This window comes from Haliaeetus leucocephalus, unplaced genomic scaffold, assembly GCF_000737465.1.
Source record: "Haliaeetus leucocephalus isolate CR32 unplaced genomic scaffold, Haliaeetus_leucocephalus-4.0 Scaffold932, whole genome shotgun sequence".
NCBI lineage: Eukaryota > Metazoa > Chordata > Aves > Accipitriformes > Accipitridae > Haliaeetus > Haliaeetus leucocephalus.
In genome coordinates, this window is record NW_010973368.1 from 12,325,106 (window position 1) to 12,343,400 (window position 18,295).

Below are 18,295 nucleotides of genomic sequence, written 5' to 3' on the forward strand. Positions count from 1 at the left end.
CAGTTTTGGTTAGATCTCTGTATGAAACCAGTCTGCTGTTCTTTAAATTTGGCTTCTAGTACTGTGTCCTACTTTTCTGCTGATGGCCACATTTTAATTGCCAGGTTAGAGCTGCTGAGTATTTTGCAATTTAAATCCATGCAAATAGACCTTGCTGTAATAATTTGGGGGCTCTTATGTGTGTGGATGAGATTCAAAAAGAATGAAGTGCAATGAAGAGAGCCATAGTAATGTTGGGTCATATGGAGTACCAGATAGAAGAGAGAAATTCTGCATTTCCCCTTCCCTCCTCCTTTTCCAGTCAAGTGGTCTTTTAATTCGCCACCAGGAATGACATGCCCCTTTACAAGGCAAGTGCAGAACCTTTCGTTCGCCTAGTGTTCAGCTCTGAATTAAATCGAAAGGGAGGATGCAAGAGATTGTGTAAGAAGCTGGAGATCCAGATGGGAGGGATGAAAGCATCTCACTGAACTGGTAGCTGCAGTTCTGTGCTTCTATCCCAAATGCTTGGTATTTGGGTGCTGGCAGCCAGGCTTGGGAAAGCGCTGTGAGTGAGGATGGGAAGATACGTGCCACATCTCTGTGTAGGAGGTTGCCTTCAAAGCCATATTGCCATGTTATAGTTCAGCAAATAAACACCTATGCTCTGCAGGGTTTTTCCAAGTATACCATTTAATAGTAACCACTTCATAGGAGACCAGAAGGAACTCTAGCCACTTTATGTGTGAGCTCAAAGTTACAACAGTTTAGCTACACTTCAGTGCTACTGTTTATCATTATCTTGGCACAGGTCACATAACAAGGGGGACTCATTTCTGTGGTATGTGGCTATAACTTGAACTCAAACCATGTGCTCCCTGAGAAGTAATCTGTGCCATGCACCAACAGCCAGCAGCCACCAACAGCCAGCAGCCACCACCAGCCCCAGCCCTTTATCAGTATACCTCAACAGAAGGCTTTCCATTTTTTCTTGTTTCTTCACTCTCCACTTCTTCTTTACCTTTCCTACAATCTAAGCCCTAGGTGCACTTGACTATACAAGTGATGCTGTTTTGACTAGTCTGTGGGTGCTGAAGGAGAGTGCCTGAGAAGATCACTGTCTTTGGTTAATGCAGCTCTGAGAATGAAATCTTACTGATCTGGAAAACCAGGTGTGCGGTCTGTGAAGCAGTTCCATATTCTTAGTGATCTTTCTCTTCCAACAGAAGAGGGGTTTCACACCCTCCCTATACAGAATGTCTCTAGTTTTTTAGGGTTTTATTTATTTATTTATTTATTTTTTTAAGGACATAGTACCTTAGGAATTTTATTTGCATCAGTTGGAATCAGTTATATGCTATTCTTTTCTAATTTTCCTTGTTATACAATAGAAAATGTTTTTTGTTTTTTTTTTCCTTTCTTTTAAGTGGGATCCTCAAAAAGAGAAGGTGTTCCAGCACATGTCAATCTATCTGCATCATCAATGCTAATGATTGCAATGCAGTACACATCAAACCCGGGTATGTGTAAACCTGCAGCATGGTATCATTCTCTCCAAAACTGTGAGTCATGCAGTACTGTCAAATGCAATCAGAAAAGTTCAGATAATGGGAAAAATCTGTCTCACCATCCAACACAGGATGAAAAATAAGTGATTTCAGTCAAAACTGGAATTTCTGAGCATCATGCTTGAAGTAATCAATGTGTAGATAAGAGATCTCATTGTGATGAAGAAATAGGATTTGGCCCAGGGTTGGAGACTCCAATCTGCTCTTGCTTGACATCAGAAAATAGCGTTGATATATAACATCAGTGTTGGAGAGAAATCACCACTAACTTTGACTATACAAATTCATAGTAACAGTTTGTCTTATACTATGATTCATATCCCACCAAGTTCACAACTGATACTATTTTTTAAAGACAACAGGTAATGCAGGCTGCAGGCTCAACAGAACTATAATGAATTTAAATGTAATTATAAGTATCTAAACACAAGGCCATTCTTTCTCACTGTGGTGCAGTGCCACTTAAATCAGAGGGATCACATACCCAAATTGAAACAAAATTTAACCTCAGGGAGCTGTTACATTGCAGGATAGTCAACTATCTCCCGCTTTATGTAGATGGGTAGGTGGTGTGTGTGGGGAGGAACCCCACGCTGCAGTATGTGCATGAGAAGTGCACATCATGCTAATGTAGTTCACAACAGTAAATAAAAGCAGCACACTATTTTTAAAAGCTACTCGCACAAGTTAGTTTTTTTCATGGAACATTCTACTTTTGTTTTTGAATTCCATGTTCCAGCTATCTGAAGAAAATGTTCCCCTGTGGTTTTGGGCAAGTCAAACACATAAAGTAGTTCATTTGGCTCTTATGTTTGTTTGATGCAGAGTGGCTCCTATAGCCTTTGGTATACATGGGAATAATGTATTGTTACATGTGACTTCTGTTACTGCCTCAAGATGAATGACAAGATACCTACCCATTTACAGCTTTACACTGTGCCAGAGGGACAAAGTTTAAGTGAATTAGCAGGTATTCTTAAACTAGATGTGTTTGAAAAAGATCTCCATTGATGTGCAAAAAGCTGTATACTCCTAATACTCAGTTTACTGCATTCCTTGGCAGAAACAAATTACTAATACTTAATTTCTAATCTTTTGTGATGACTCTCAGAGCAATGATTATTCAGCAAAACCTTTAAAATAAAAAGTAATTAAATGACGTACTGAATTTCGGACAGACAAAGCAAAACCAATCAGCTAATTACGTCACTTCTGTAACTTGAGTTTCCATTTCAATATTATGTCTATACTGTCTTTTCTCTCTCAGTGTATCACTGCCAATTATTGGAATGCCTCATGAAATATAAGCAAGAAGTATGGAAAGTAAGTTTATGATCATATATACTTTGTGGAAATGACTGTATTTGGATAGTAATGAAAACCAGATGGCTTGAAAATTGAACTGACTGTGTGCAAAAGAGTTATAAATGATCTTCTGTCCTGGTTTCGGCTGGGATAGACTTAATTTTCTTTATAAGTAGCTAGTATAGTGTTATGTTTTGGATTCAGTATGAGAAGAATGTTGATAAGAGACTGATGTTTTCAGTTGTTGCTAAGTAGTGTTTAGACTAAGTCAAAGATTTTTCAGCTTCTGATGCCCAGCCAGCAAGAAGGCTGGAGGGGCACAAGGAGTTGGGAGGGGACACAGCCAGGACAGCTGACCCGAACTAGCCAAAGGGATAATCCATACCAATGGACATCATGACTAGTATATAAACTGGGGGAAGTTGGCCTGGGGAGGGGGAGTGGATCTCTGCTCATGAGCTAACTGGGCATCAGTTGACAAGTGGTGAGCAATTGCATTGTGCATAATTTGTTTTGTGTATTCTAATTCTTTTATTAATATTATTGTCATTTTATTATTATTATTATTACTATCATTATTATTTTCTTCCTCTCTGTTCTATAAAACTGTCTTTATGTCAATCCATGAGTTTTACTTTTTTTCCCCGATTCTCTCCCCCATCCCACTGGTTGGGCGGGAAGTGAGTGAGCAGCTGTGTGGTGCATAGTTGCTGGCTGGGGTTAAACCATGACATCTTCATATCCAATCCTCCTTCTGGATTATGGAGAGGAAAGTCCCTCTGATTTTTAGGTTACAGGAGCAGCTTCATGTTTTGTAGAACACAGCTCCATTTCCTAAATACTATGTCGTTGTGGCTCCGGTTAGTAGAAATTTTAGTAATGACCAATCTTCTCAGTTCATGTGGGCCTGAACTTTTACAAGGACTATTTGTGAGTATTGTCTTAGCCTGAATCTGATCTGAATCCACTTATTTATCTATCATCTCACACCTCTTTGTTCCATGGCTAGACAGAGGCTTCATTTGCTATATGTTAGTACACTATGTGGGTGGGTGGTAGCTGTTGGATGCTCCGATCAAACTCAGAAGCCAATTGTGAACATGTTGTTGAAGGTAGTCATCTAATCTACTTGTAAGAGCATACAAAGGACATTTGGTAGGGCATGAAACATATACATTTTGTGTGTTCAAGTATCTTTGAACACAAGTAATATGTATTGAATTGTGTTTTGTTAACTTGCAAAATAAACATTTTATACGTGTCTTTCCTTAGGATTTGCTGTATGTGATAGCCTATGGACCATCTCAAGTTAAACCTCCAGCAGTACAAATGTTATTTCACTATTGGCCCAATTTAAAACCACCTGGTGCAATCAGTGAGTACAGAGGACTGCAGTACACAGGTCAGTGCAGCTGTTTTTGTGTAGGCCAAAATAAACATAAAGGAGATGATCAGAAGTGTGTTAATGTCACATGTTTACAGTTCTATGATGTATTTTGAAATCTTTTGTTTGATAAATTGGTACTTTCAGAAGTATATACAATATCTATTTCTCTGTATTTCCAAAAGATGTTACGAAAAATAAAAACTGTGATTGTGGCTACTAAATATATTGTGTAACTCCCAATACTAACTAAACCAGATCAGAAGAAATATATGTAGTGTTCCAAATGGTCTGTGAAACTGCCTTATTGGCCTCACAAGGGTTCTGGCTTATGTTCCTTTCAATTATTGCTTTGGTTGCTTTTGTTGTGCCAGCTGCTATCACTGCTGCTGTTGCTAAGACTCCTTATCTGGCTGTTACTGTCAAAAAAAGTCAGGTCTTGTCAGGTGCAGTCAGTATAATGGAAAAGTTCTTAAGGTTGACTATAGGGTGAAAATGAGAGACAAAGCCAGCAATGCAGCTGGAGCTGAGTAGGTGGATGGTACGAAGTCCTCTGTCCACCAAACTCCCCAATGGTACTGATGGGATTGTGCTTCTGTGGTGGGGAGTCTCCAGCAGCAATTCATGACTTGCTTTTCCTGCTTGCCTGTCTCAACCTGTTTCAAATAATCTCTGTCATATGGGATGTTTTTTGTTCACTTTTAAAATTTCTGGGCCAGAATGCCACATTTTAAATAATCAAAGTGAAGGGTTGGAAGAGACCTTAGAAGACCCCCTAGACCAAGTACATCCTGAATATTCCTGTTACGTGTTGTCTGATCTGTTCTGAAACCTTCCCTTGAAGGGTTGATAGGTTTTCTTGACTTTTTTAAAAAAACATTCTTCTTGTACTGCTCTGCATCACTTCACATGCAAGCAGGTCTGTAAACTAAGCATGATATTCCATTGAGCTGTTACTAGCACTGGGTGGACTGGAATAATTTTCCTCTATGTAAATGTTCTGTTAATGCATCCCAGAATGGGATGAGTATTATCTGCAGTTGCATGGCATTTTGACCTGGGGGCATCCCGTATAGCATCCAAGTGATGCCACTTGAACATACCGTTGTTGTTTACTTCTTGTTATTACAAAGCTAAGGCTCCTTCTGTGGCTGGACTAGTTTTCCTTTATCATAGCTGTGTTTTCATTTTGCCTAAGAATGTTACTGAATTTGGTCAGCTACTCCTACCATCTTGCTCCTGGAGTGGAAAGATAATTAATTAATTAATTAAAGGTGTTGGTGAGATCAGGAAGGGTCTACAGTGGGGATGTCTGCATCTCACTTTTTCCATTTCTTCGCTGAGTTCATGGTTCATTTCATAATTATATCCCAAACAAGTCAGTAGGCATGTATATTCTAGGTTGTTTATTGTAACTGTTAGGCTTCCTGACGAATGGCTAGGTCTTCTCTCATATTTGTATAGTACTTAGTACAAGAGGATCTTGTTCTCAATTGATACCACTAGACACAAAGAATATAAATATATTTTCTCCATTTATTAATCAGCTCTGTTTTGGTTTTGCAGCCTGGAATCCTATTCATTGCCAGCACATTGAATGCCATAATGCTATTAACAAACCAGCTGTGAAGGTACTGCTATTTCTTCAGGGGTCAAACCCAACTATCTGGGGGATAGGAGGTTGCACTTAGACCCCAGCCATATGGTCTGGTTGTGTGCAGGTGACCAAGAGCAGGAGCTAAGGGAACAGCAAAGCCTGTCGAGACCAGGGCGGGGCTTTGTGAATATGTTCCTTGGCTACCTAAAGCAAGATGGGATATTTCCTCCAACTACTGTGGGCCAAGTCTTCATATTAAACATGGGGACGGTTGCAGAGCACTTTATAAAATTCTAAGCTGGCTCCTGGCTTAACCATGTAAATATTTTCCTGAACACATATATGTGTGTAAATATGTGCACAAATATTGCTATAAACAGGAAACATTATGTCAGTTACATAGGTACATGTTCACCTTGGTATCTTGATTGAGGTCATACAACGCACCTACTCTGATTGTGATCCTTTGCTTGGAATGTGTCCTAAAGCAAATCGCAACAAAGCTTTACTTACCTCTTCTACAGCCCTTTTTGAGGGAGGTAGATGTCTTTCCTGTTTACGTGCTGGGTAACAAAGTAAAATGGCTTGACCACAATCATAGCACAATTTGATGGCAGAGGCAAGAACAGCATCCCAAGTCCAGAACATACTACAGTTAGGTGTACTAATTAATTAGATTTGTATCTAGTTAAATATGTAGATACAACCAGTTTTCCTGGCATCAATTTGTATACTAACGTAATCAAATTAGTCAAACAGTTCTTCAGTGAGCCTTTTCCACTGGCCATGATACTGATAGGGCATAATGGTGACACCTATCTCACAAGTCCTGCAAGGGACCACTTTTCTACCCACTCCAATCATTCTCCATGATCCCTTTTCATAGGAAAAAAAGCTGGAAGGTTTTGCTTCGTGTTGTAGTGATCACCAGATTCAGACTGATCACTGAGTAAAGCAAAATATCAGTGAAATCTACAGTTCCGAGTTATGCAGATGAAATACCTGAATATTTTTGAATGATCTCTTAGCTTAACTTTGACACAATCAGTCTTGATCAGTCATCACTCAGAAAAATGCAGCCTGTTGCCTCTTGGATAGATGAATGTAAATTTGATTAACAAAGAAGAAGAGAAACATTCAAAGAGGCATTTGTCTTTATAAATAAGATCTTGCGCTTGAATGGAGTAAGAAACATTTTAAGTGGTTAAGATATTGTGCATGTATACTACTGTTCAGCTCTTCCTTAAATAGTACAAAACAGACAAATGTGTATGTAACTGGCTGTTAACTGTTTTCTGTAACTGGCTAATGTAGTTTTCTGTAACTGGCTAAGGATAAAAGCTAATGCAAGACAAAGTTTGGACCTATGCTACCAAGGGAACTGTGGGTCCATAGTCTTTGTTCTGTCACTGGAATTGTGCTGTATAGTTAACAACTCTGATGACTGAAAATTAGCTTTTGCTAAGAGGTGTTACTGAGAGAGAAAAATCTAGACTTTTACATTACTTTGTCCTAAGCAATGGATCCTCTAAGTGACTATCTCTTTGGAAAAAAACAAAGAGTAAGTCTATCATGACTATGCAATGTAAATGCGTAACACAAAATATACTTGTCTTTCAGAGAGTGGTAATACTGATATTGAAATATGTCCTGTTCTCTTCCCATAGGCTCTCATTTTCAGTTACATCCCTCTCCTTTGTTAGAAATAATTTGAGATCCTGTACTGCCAGATGCTGAGTACCATCTTTTAGAATACTAAATGCTCTCAACACATATCAAAGCTGTGTTAGATTGTATGTCCTAGCATTAATGTGTTGAACTTTTTCAGTGAGCTTCAATGAACAGATGTGTTAGTTCTTTTCCTTCTTTGTGTTTCAGATGTGCATTGACCCATCCTTGTCTGTGGCTTTGGGTGATAAGCCACCTCCCCTATATCTTTGTGAAGAATGCAGCCAGAGAATTGCAGGGTAGGTAAACTAAGAGCTGGAAAATTATCAGATGTAGTCAGACTGCAGCATTCAGAACTCTGGAATTATGCTTTATTTCAGTATGATTAGCATATAATTTATATAGATAACCCTGTTGAAATATATGGAGCACACCGCCACTCAGTATGAATAAGGATTACAGAAATTTATCCCACATGATCAGCATTTGCATCTAGCTTGAACAGTAGTGAGTTTTAAAGTTAAGATCTCTGAATGAATAGATACTGTGGGATGCATTGACTGTGATAGGGGGACCTCATTAATGTACAAGCTTTTGCTTATGAAAAGTTTTTTTGTCCTCATCCTTTAGTTGCTGTTAAAAGCAGCACATTACAATGAAAGCTCTTTCACAGACACTTTATTACTTTTCTGTAACATGTATTTCAGATTGTTCTCTAGGGTATACTGTGAAGCAGCAGAGTAAAGGATTGAAATTGGTCCAGGCTTGTCCAGTACCTGGAAGAAATATAGCCTGAGATGAATTAAACTCACTTATTCTTTTTTTTAAAACTTTTTAAAATATTTTTTTTATATTACTTTTTGGTTTGTATTACTTTATAAGATCTATTAATACTTATGGAGAGTTCCAGTTATTAGTTCAAATGGACAAGGTTACAGGTAGTTCAGAAGCTACATGGGGTTTTTTGTCTCCAGTTTAAGACACCTTTATATCACAACAGCTGTAGGAAAAGCAGTTACATCTCACCTTAGATTTTTAAGTCATCATTGATTTAAAGCTGCAGGAAAAAGTAATTCAATTTGGTAGAAGCATACCTTCTAAGGAGGCTCACAGAAAAGAGTAGTGGTACATTTCATTTTTTTCCTATGTTCATCTGTTATTCTTCACTATCATTTCTTAGCTATCAGACTTTCAGAGCACACGCTATTTTAAGTTGATAAATTTATGCCTTAAAAGTAATTTTTTGAAAGCCTTGAACGTGGTGGACCAACATCAGCAAAGTAGTAATTTGCAATAAGACAGGCACAACAAAGAGAGGTAATGTAAAGCAGCCTGCAATTTATAAAACTACATTTGAAAAAAACAGCTTCAGAATAATGTCAGTCCTGCCACATTAATTTAGATAACTTCCTCTGTGCAAAAATAAATGCATATATATAAAAAATGGAAAGCTAATTAGACATACAATTTTTATAGGGATCACAGTGAATGGTTGATTGATGTTCTTCTACCACAAGGTAAGAGGTATTTTAATGGTAGGTACAAACTAATCATAATTGTACAACCTGATGCTTACTGATATTTCTGCATACTGTATTACTTGAAATGCTGTGTTCTGTTCTAAAGATATTTCCTAAAATTTTAGAGTAGCTTGCACTTAATACTGTTTGATGTCCTTAAAGTACTATAAAAAATTGACTAATCCTCTATCTGAAATAGTATGCAACTCTTTATGTGTGAGGAAACAGAGACAGCAAACAGATTTTCAAATCTTGAAGCATCCACAGCTGGGCCCAAGTTTTTTAAAAGTATTTGTGTCCCAGACTGGTGTCCAAAAAAAGGGGCTAGTTCTTCCAGTAACCCGGCTCTGACTCAAAAGCTCTTAAAGCTTCTGAGAATCTATGCTATGAACGGAAGGCTGTAAAGGATATCGGAAAAGAACATAAAATATTTTTCAGTGATCTAGTCATTGATCCAATCATTGTCCTTTGGCCAGTGAGAGAGCCTGACACCTTATTACGTACCAGAATGCAGACAAAGCTTGTTGACAGACTAATCAGAATTTCCTGGGTTTACAAGGGCAGTCACATATTCTCTAAAATAACCCTTTCAAGGACAGAACAAAGGCACTCCCTCTCTCTTTGTTCTGCAAACTGAAAATTCTTGAGCAGTGGTGATTTTTTTTCTGTCTCCTTTTAGTTGAAATCTACTCCAGATTAAGAATGTTTTATTTACTTAAGGGAGGTACTTCTCTTTACTCAGCCATCTATATTTACTGAATCAGATGTTGCCAGGGCAACAGACTGAATAGCTACTGCTTACAGGTTGAATCTGCAAACATTTTGCTATGGAGTTATGGGCCACAGACATAGTGGCTGCTTCTACATTTTTCAACCATATTCACTAATCTTTTATCCTGCAAGCTTTCACAGGCTGTGTAGGCACATCTGAGCCATGTCTCCTACAGCATGCCACAGTAGTGTGCCTACAGGTGTACTTCTACAAGTCTGTCCGTGAGGCAGAAGCATAGGCAGAAGGTGGAAGGGATGCAGAGCACACCACACTTAATGCACCAAGGCTGTTCTTTTATTTCAGTGTAGAAATAGCCAGTAGGCCTAAGTATACAGTGTCCTACCTCATGCAGTCCAACAGGCTTAGAGGTTTCAGTAATATCTGGAAACACAAGTTTAGCCTCAGAGACTTCTTGCAGCAAGTCCATTTTCCCATGGCTGCCATAGTAAAACAGAAGGATCGTCATTCTGTGTTGATGTTTTGTATGCCTTCCCCTTACAGCTGAAATATCTGCTATATGTCAGAAGAAGGTAAGATTTAGTCTTTTGTGTGATGGGGCATGATTTGATGTTGTGTGTAGTGTCATTCCATTACTATGTGATGTGTTCTTTTTTGTACCATTCCAAATTTTCACAATTTTTCCATGAATGCATTTGTTGGTGGATGGGAATGATTCAGCAGCAAGGTTTCTTTTTGTTAAAACTGCTCATGTTTGATGTTCTAGGTTTTTGTTGAAATGGCAATTAGTAAAGCAATTCAATTATGCAGTTGAGCTCAGTTTTTATTCTTTAACTCTGCTTATGAAGAGGATAGAGCAAGAGATTAATTTTAAATCTAAGTGTTTATATCTTCTCATCTCCTTGAAGTCTTGGATTAATCCTAAATTGGACAAAAATCCTACTGTAAACTGTATATTTTTAAAAATATATGGACTGAAAGTCTTCAGTGCTTGTCTCTAAAAAGATTGCTGACAAAAAGAATCTGCTTGCAATACATACCAGCTAGTGTGTTTTAATAACATTTTAATAATGAGGAATACAGTGTATAACATATTCTAGATCTTATGTGGTAAAGAAAGCTTTTATGTTGGGCTGGATTACCAGGTGGCAAAAATAAAGGTAGTGCATATTTTGGAGGTTTGGACAGTTACCTATGATAAGGCAGATCCTTAGATAGCATAAACTGATGTGGCACCATTGATTACACTCCTAAGGATCTGCCTGTTGCTACACGTAATTTAAAAAGACATTCTGAAGTATAAGCAGGGGTTAAAAGAGCTACTGTAAATTTTAGAGATTGCTCCAAGCCAGAAAGTTGAGGTTGATGAGTTATGTGTTGGTTTGGTCTGCTCCAAAAGAAGAGCAACTGTGACGTTTTAAGTCCAGGCTCAGCATTTAGGCCTGAGCTCATCTTTCTGGAAGTTCAGTGACACTTGGCATCAGGAGTTTGCACACAGTTGTGCTTATATATAGTGATTTTGGAAATGACTAACTCTAGAGCCAGTTCCCCAGTGCTGACTGTCATCCCTGTTTTCAGTTCCACTTTCTGATACTTGTGGCCTGATAAAATCTTTTTTATTTTCCAGAACTGTAGTTCACATGTCAGAAGAGCTGTTGTCACGTGCTTCTCAGCGGGCTGCTGTGGCCGCCATGGCAACAGGCCAGTGCGCTATTGCAAAAGATGCCATTCAAATCATCACAGCAGTGAAGTTGGGGCAGCCGCAGAAACCCATCTTTATCAGACCTCGCCACCCCCTATCAATACCCGGGAGTGTGGGGCGGAGGAACTTGTGTGTACTGTGGAAGCTGTGATCAGGTAATACGGCAGCTTATGTGGCATCAATATGTAAAGCATGATCAGGCTTTCATGAAAATATTGCCTGCAAATCTTGTGCAAGTTGATTTTGGTTTCACCAGGATAAATTCAGAGCAGGGGTGCTGAACTCCTGCAGCTGATCAGCTTGTCCTCATGGAAGAAGTCAGCCTTGAATCCTAGAATTTGATGTTATTTTATTACTTTTATCAGGAAAATGATAACATCAGATGCCTTAACCTTTAGTTATTCTTGATCAGATACCTGTATCCAGTGCAGGAAAGCTGCATTCACTGACCACAAGCTTGTTTTATAGCTTGCTGAAGGAAGCAGAGTTTCATGCTGAGCAGAGGGAGCATGAACTCAACCGCAGGAGACAGATGGGCCTTTCCTCTTCCCATCACTCCCTGGACAACACAGACTTTGATAATAAAGATGATGACAAGCATGACCAGCGCCTCCTGAGCCAATTCGGAATCTGGTTCTTGGTGAGAAATTCTTGTTCTCTTCTCTCACTCCTTTCACTTCCCTTTCCTTTTCTTTCTGAAGCCTCAATTATATCTCTTTTTTTTTCCACTTCTTGGCTTTAGTTGGATACTTTTCTGATTTGTAAGCAAAAAGAAGGAGTTCTGTGAAGCTGTCAGACTTGGAGATTTCAGAACTAGTTTGGGTGGAGCTGCTGACTGCCTCTGATTCCTGTATAGAGTGCATGACAGAATTATTCACTCAGTTTTTTTATTGGCTTTCTATGTGCCATCATCTTCTGTTCACAAGTGCCCCCTGCTGAGTTCCATTATTTTAACCTTAAAATGCAATCCCCTAAAGATCTACCTTTCACTTCGTCTTTCAACATCAGTCTCTGGAAGCTCAGCTTTCTCTCTTACCTGTGAACAGGCTGGAGGACATTTAGTGGGCTGCTTTTCCTTCCTGCCTTCAGGTTGGTCTAGCTGGATCAGTTCCAGTCATTGTACTCCAGCTAATTCACCTGGCGTGGGTTGACAGAATGAAGCCCTGTAGTAGCTAGCAGAGATTATTCCAAAATAACAGGGCTGCTGCTGGCTAGGTCATGAGCAGGCCAGGCTGGAACCTGGTAGATCCTCAGAAATTGGATCCTGCAGTTCTCCTTAAGGAGAATTCTCCTTCTCAGGCTCTTTCCCATTCACCTTGAGCTCTCAGGCTCCCTCCTCTTTGGTCACCTAGTGACAAGTGGGGAATAGCAGGACCCCTCATCCATCATCTAAACAGAGACAGGGACTGCAGGGTGGCAGGTCTAGAATCCCACAATGCCAACAAAGCTGCTGTGCTGTTTCAAGTGACTACCTGAGTAAACTATAGTCTGCTGATATCTTGTGGGTTTTGTTGTTTAATGTTGTTTTAGACTTAAAGCCTTTTTTTAAAAAATAATTTTTATTATGCCATATTCATGTATTCTGTTTCAAATGATGTTTTGTAAAGACTGAAGATCTACCTTTCCAGAAGTGGAATTGAAGTGAGAATAGAACAGGTTTTGTTACACTGTACTTGCCTCATCCTTGACATTGAGAGTCTACCTTTGTGGTAGGGAGGGGGAGCTCATGGACTTCATTCTATTCTTATAAAATCTCTTGATCTCTGTGTAGTAAGTATTGGCAGAGAAGACAGCAGATTGTGAGAAATAGTGGGTTGCTGTTTTCTTTCATAAAATGAGTACCTTTCATTTCAAGAGTTCCTAGTAAAAAGGCTGCCGGCCGATACTGCCTTTGAGTTAACACTCAACTGAGACAAGCACCAGGAAGCAAACACCTTAACTTCAACCTGCAATGAAGTAGAACAATAAAGACTGAACTTTGAATTGGCAAGGGTGTCGTTAGCTGCCTCATCCCAAGAAAAAACATGGAGGAAAAGCCACTTGTAAGATGGATTCTGGTCTTCTCTGGGAAGCAGTGCTGTCAGCTGTTTCCCCAGAAATGACATGAATGTTTCTCCTTTGTTCACTTGCTGCAAGGCAGCAGTCACTGGTTTCAGCTTGCCAAGTGCTGAGAGTAGAGCTTTCACTAGGAAGTGGCAACAAACAGCTGATAGATGGTTAAAGAAACTTCCTAAATCTCCTGTCATCTGTTATTTTCCATTCTTTGGATTCAGTGCAGCAACCTGACTTGAAACTTTGTCTCCTGTCCCCAGAAGATGCCAAGATGGCATCAAATAGCAGGTAATTAAGGGCTTAGCAGTGTCCCTGGTCTGTGAACTCGGGTACAGACTTGGTCTCAGATTTGGGACAGTTTTACAATGCAGACATTATTTTAGAGAGAGTTTGGAGAAGGGGAGAAGAATATTAATTATTATTTGAGAATTTTTGAGGACTTAAAACTCATATTCCTGCCTCAAATGAGGACAGAAAATAAAAATTGGAACCTTTTTGCAAAGCAAAGATCACTTAATATAATAAAGTAGACCTCTTCTTTCAGACTTTTTGAAACTTCATTTGGTTTGTCTTTTTATCTTGTACATTTTATATATATGTGTGTATATGTATCATATATTTTACCAGGCTTTACATTACCATTTGAAATGAAAGTCATTTTAAAGTTCAGACCAAAATGTTTCAGGTTGTCAAAGCATTCTGTATTAATGTTTTCAGTGTTGAAACTAAGAAACAAAAAATTCAGTGCTTGTTTTTTTCCCCTCTTATTGTTATTTTCTGGTTTGGAAATGTTTTGTCAATTGTCCTGTGCCAAACTCTGCTTGAAACTGATCAGCTCATTTGTCTTCTATGTAATCTGCATCCTCGTATGTCTGAGAATATGCAAAATACAGTAGACAAACAATTTCCCACCTTTAATTCTAGAAATGAAACTTCATTTGTGTTTCTGTCTTCCAGGTGAGCCTTTGCACTCCTAGTGAGAATACACCCACAGAGAGTTTAGCAAGGCTGGTTAGCATGGTATTCCAGTGGTTTCACTCTACAGCTTACATGATGGATGATGAAGTTGGTAGCCTGGTTGAAAAGCTCAAACCGCAGTTTGTTACTAAGTGGTTGAAGACTGTTTGTGATGTCCGGTTTGATGTCATGGTTATGTGCCTCCTTCCTAAACCAATGGAGTTTGCCAGGGTAAGAATAATTTATCTGAAGGTTCCTTTATTTGCCACAGAGATTAAAGTCTTAAGTATAAAGACCATTTCTCCCCCAGCTCTGTCAAGGCAAAAGAAATCTCAGTGGTTGAGGGAGCAGTGGAGTTCAGGAATTTTTCCTCTTTATAGCATTTTTAGTTTTACTGTGTTAGAGAGTGGGGATTATTTACAGTAATATGAAGACAGGTTGGAAGAATATTACAGGTATTTGAAAGATACTGTACATTTTTGATAGCTGCACATTTCCATTATGCTGCTGAAGCTCCTGAGCTTGTCTTTAGCAAAAGGTATCATTGGTCTGTTCCCAGATATAAACGTGTCCTTTACTAGTCTGCTTTACTAATGTTTCTCTGTTTGTTGCATACTTATCTCTGCAGCTGTGAATTAAGATTCATGAAATCACACAGTTGTAACTGAAAGGAACTTTGGGCATTCTGATCCCCTGTAGCTTCAGATACCTAATTTAAATGACTCAGTTAAGGACTAGTCTCCCATAGTTCGCCTTATTGCTGGTGGAGAGAAAGAGATTTATCTGGAAGGTCATTCAGGGTGCTTAAGTGAGACCATTGCTGGAATCACTTCTAGAAAGAATCTTTCTTTCTGTCCATTAATTATGAAGCAGAACTCACCACTTAACCTGGATAGTGAAGACAGGCAACAAAGTCAGGCATGTGAATATTCCTCTATAGAAAATGAAACATCAGCATGAAAATAGGAATTTTATATTTGAGAGGGATTTAAGACTTTTTCCTCATTTATCACTGCCAACTATATCACATGTGCTTTTCTAAGACTTTCATTTTGTGACCCTTTTATATAAAATGTCCAGAGGACATGTTGGTTTTGTTTCCTACAATTAAGTAGCTAGAATAGGAAGGGCCATAAAGACTTCATGTGAGATGTATTACCTCATCAGGGATGAAGTGTGCATCCATGTTTTTTTCATGACCTAATATATGGTCTGCATCCATAGGTATGCAGACCAGCACATGTCTTACTCTGAACCATTGCTCTGAAGATACACCTGGCTGTGGGTGGATTGGAGGACAGCTGAGGGAATTATAGAGGTGGATGGATGCATTGAATGTTAGAACTGAAGAAAAGAGATCAGGGCTTAGAGGCTAAAGGGGAAAGGAAGGACTGAACCTCATGCTGTAATCTGTTGCGGATCTTCTTCTTGTCTTGGATCCAGCCCTTTTTTTTGAGTTTTATTACCTCTGCTGCAATACTTAAGACTAGACTGGCAACTTGCCAAATTTGCAAGGGTTCACTAGAACATGAAGACAAACAGCCATGAAATTAGCTGTGATGAATGGAGAAAAAATAGTTTGTTGGCTGAGATTATCAGTAGTTGCTGCCAAAACAGCAGGCATCTCTAGAGCCATTAGTCAGGAACAGCAGATGTGATCCGAGGTCAGTTAGAATAATTAATCTCTGTAGGCCAGTTACTTATTTACTTAGAAGTATATTTTTTGGTTTCCATCACTTAGAACCTTCCCTCAAAAAAACCCAAAATAAACAACCACAGAAGAGCACCTGGTACAGACCAAGTTCTGTAACAAGTTGCCCAGAGCAAATAATTGAAGGTGCAAGTTTGACCAAACAAATCTGTCCCTTGTTGAGAACTGTAAACAATGAGAGGTTACTCTGTGTCATGGCCTGGAAGTGAGCAAACCATCTAAATCTTGGGCAGTGCTATTGTGTACTGTGGGTCAAATGAGAGAGGAAAAAAACAATGCAGTCTCCATGGCTGAGTTCTAAATTCAGGCTGGAAGGTACTGTTGATCACCCCCCACGATTTTCTGGCTGCAACACACTGAGCAAATTTATGGTGCTGGGCAAGTTACGGGGGCTAGAAGTATCATTCATCAGTATGATTCCTGGAAATACCCACAGGTTGGTGGATACTGGGACAAATCGTGTAGTGCTGTGACCCAATTAAAAGAAGGGCTGAATCGAATCCTTTGCTTGATTCCATACAATGTGATAAACCAGCCGGTGTGGGAATGTATTATGCCAGAGTGGTTGGAAGCTATAAGGACGGAAGTGCCTGATAATCAGCTGAAAGAGTTCCGGGAAGTGTTGAGGTATGTAGACATATGTAGGAACCATTCTATCATTGCATATGTTGATTGTTGAGGGTTTTAGCACAATTAGATGGTGACAACAAAAAAAATGCCTGCGTGCAATAGACAGTAGTGAGTGAATGCTTCTGAAATTTTTATAACTCATATTTAGACTAAAGCACTTAAGTTTTGGGAAAGTTTCCTTTTATTGCTCCTGATATTCTTGAATCTGTATCAAGAGCCAACTACATGGATGCTTCTTTGCTGTGAGCAAGGCACATTTTCACTGGCTTCCTGCAACTTGGTGGAAGAAGCATCTCTCTCCTCCTGGCCAGCTGTTGATGAGAAATGGTGGGGATTAGCAGAGTTGTCACTGAAAGAGTGATGACTTGTATTGATTTAGTGAATACCTTCCCCTGTTGAGCAAAGAAAACACCAGAATAAGAATCTTGGCTGTCTGAGTCATAATTTCATGTCTGATGTATGCTTTGACAATAAAATTTCACATTGGCTTTTAACTGATGAAGAGGCTCTGAAACTGACTGTGAGTTTTTATTTGTAGGTACTGATGTAAACTTTTTTAGTGTAAACATGGAATAGCGGAAGAGTGGTGAAATGAGAAATTTTCCAATTTTTAGACTAGATGTTGAAAAAGTTATTGCTATCAAATGAAACTGGGCACGATATGAGATGTGATGTAAATTCTTAAGGTGCATCATCTCATTCAAAGATGATCTTGTGCAGTCAGGACAGGTGGTATCGGCAACCTAGCTCAACTCCTGTGGAGGGTGAGGGTGCAAGTAAGATTTCAGAAGCATCATCAGTGCTGGTAGTGAGATTGCCTTTCTACCAGTTTTCTGTTATATGTCACACAGCGTATGCCATGGTAACTCATTGATGCTATATTTTTGTTCTACTTTTCAGCAAAATGTTTGACACTGAACTTTGCCCTCTCCCTTTCTCCATGGAGGAGATGTTTGGCTTCATTAGCTGTCGATTCACAGGGTATCCGTCCTCCGTGCAAGAGCAAGCATTGCTTTGGCTGCATGTAAGTGTCCTCTCTTGACGAGTCATGCTGAAGCAGCCTATGATTTTGGAGAAGAAAAAAAAAAGAGGGGTGGTGGTGGGAAAAGAACCCACTTTTCCAAGGATCATGGAACCTTTTTGCCTTTTGCTTAGCCCCAGTGTAATAGTGGTTGGTAGACAGATCCTGGGAAGCTTTATGTTGCTAGCCCATCATGGGCAATATAATGGCAGCCTGAAAATTCCTTTTACCTTTGAATGTCAGTTGTGTCTTTAGGGCCATTCAGCTGACTTCTTGCCGGCAGTAGTTTTTAGTCTCCACAGAGTTTGGTCTGTAGATTCCAAAATTAATTCCAGGGTCCAGAAGCAGCTGTAGATTTTCCTGCATATGAAGAACTGGATTAGACTAGCTCTGTACTCATCAAGTTTTCTGCTGCTCTGGCCCATTTATGCTGTATTTGCCCACAAAGCTGGCATTCACCCAATGTTCACG

At 39.3% G+C, this 18,295-nt stretch overlaps 1 protein-coding gene across 1 annotated transcript in view; it reads left to right on the forward strand.

The window, feature by feature from the left end:
• Positions 1-18,295, forward strand: part of UNC79 (unc-79 homolog (C. elegans)) — a 100,281-nt gene that overhangs the window by 1,644 nt on the left and 80,342 nt on the right. Inside the window, exons 2-13 of the mRNA XM_010583876.1 lie at positions 1,407-1,499; positions 2,815-2,870; positions 4,125-4,254; positions 5,803-5,867; positions 7,712-7,800; positions 8,978-9,018; positions 10,295-10,323; positions 11,379-11,608; positions 11,922-12,093; positions 14,463-14,693; positions 16,610-16,800; positions 17,704-17,827. Of these exons, the coding sequence (XP_010582178.1) occupies positions 1,407-1,499; positions 2,815-2,870; positions 4,125-4,254; positions 5,803-5,867; positions 7,712-7,800; positions 8,978-9,018; positions 10,295-10,323; positions 11,379-11,608; positions 11,922-12,093; positions 14,463-14,693; positions 16,610-16,800; positions 17,704-17,827 (1,451 nt within the window). The remainder of the gene's footprint in view (positions 1-1,406; positions 1,500-2,814; positions 2,871-4,124; positions 4,255-5,802; positions 5,868-7,711; positions 7,801-8,977; positions 9,019-10,294; positions 10,324-11,378; positions 11,609-11,921; positions 12,094-14,462; positions 14,694-16,609; positions 16,801-17,703; positions 17,828-18,295) is intronic.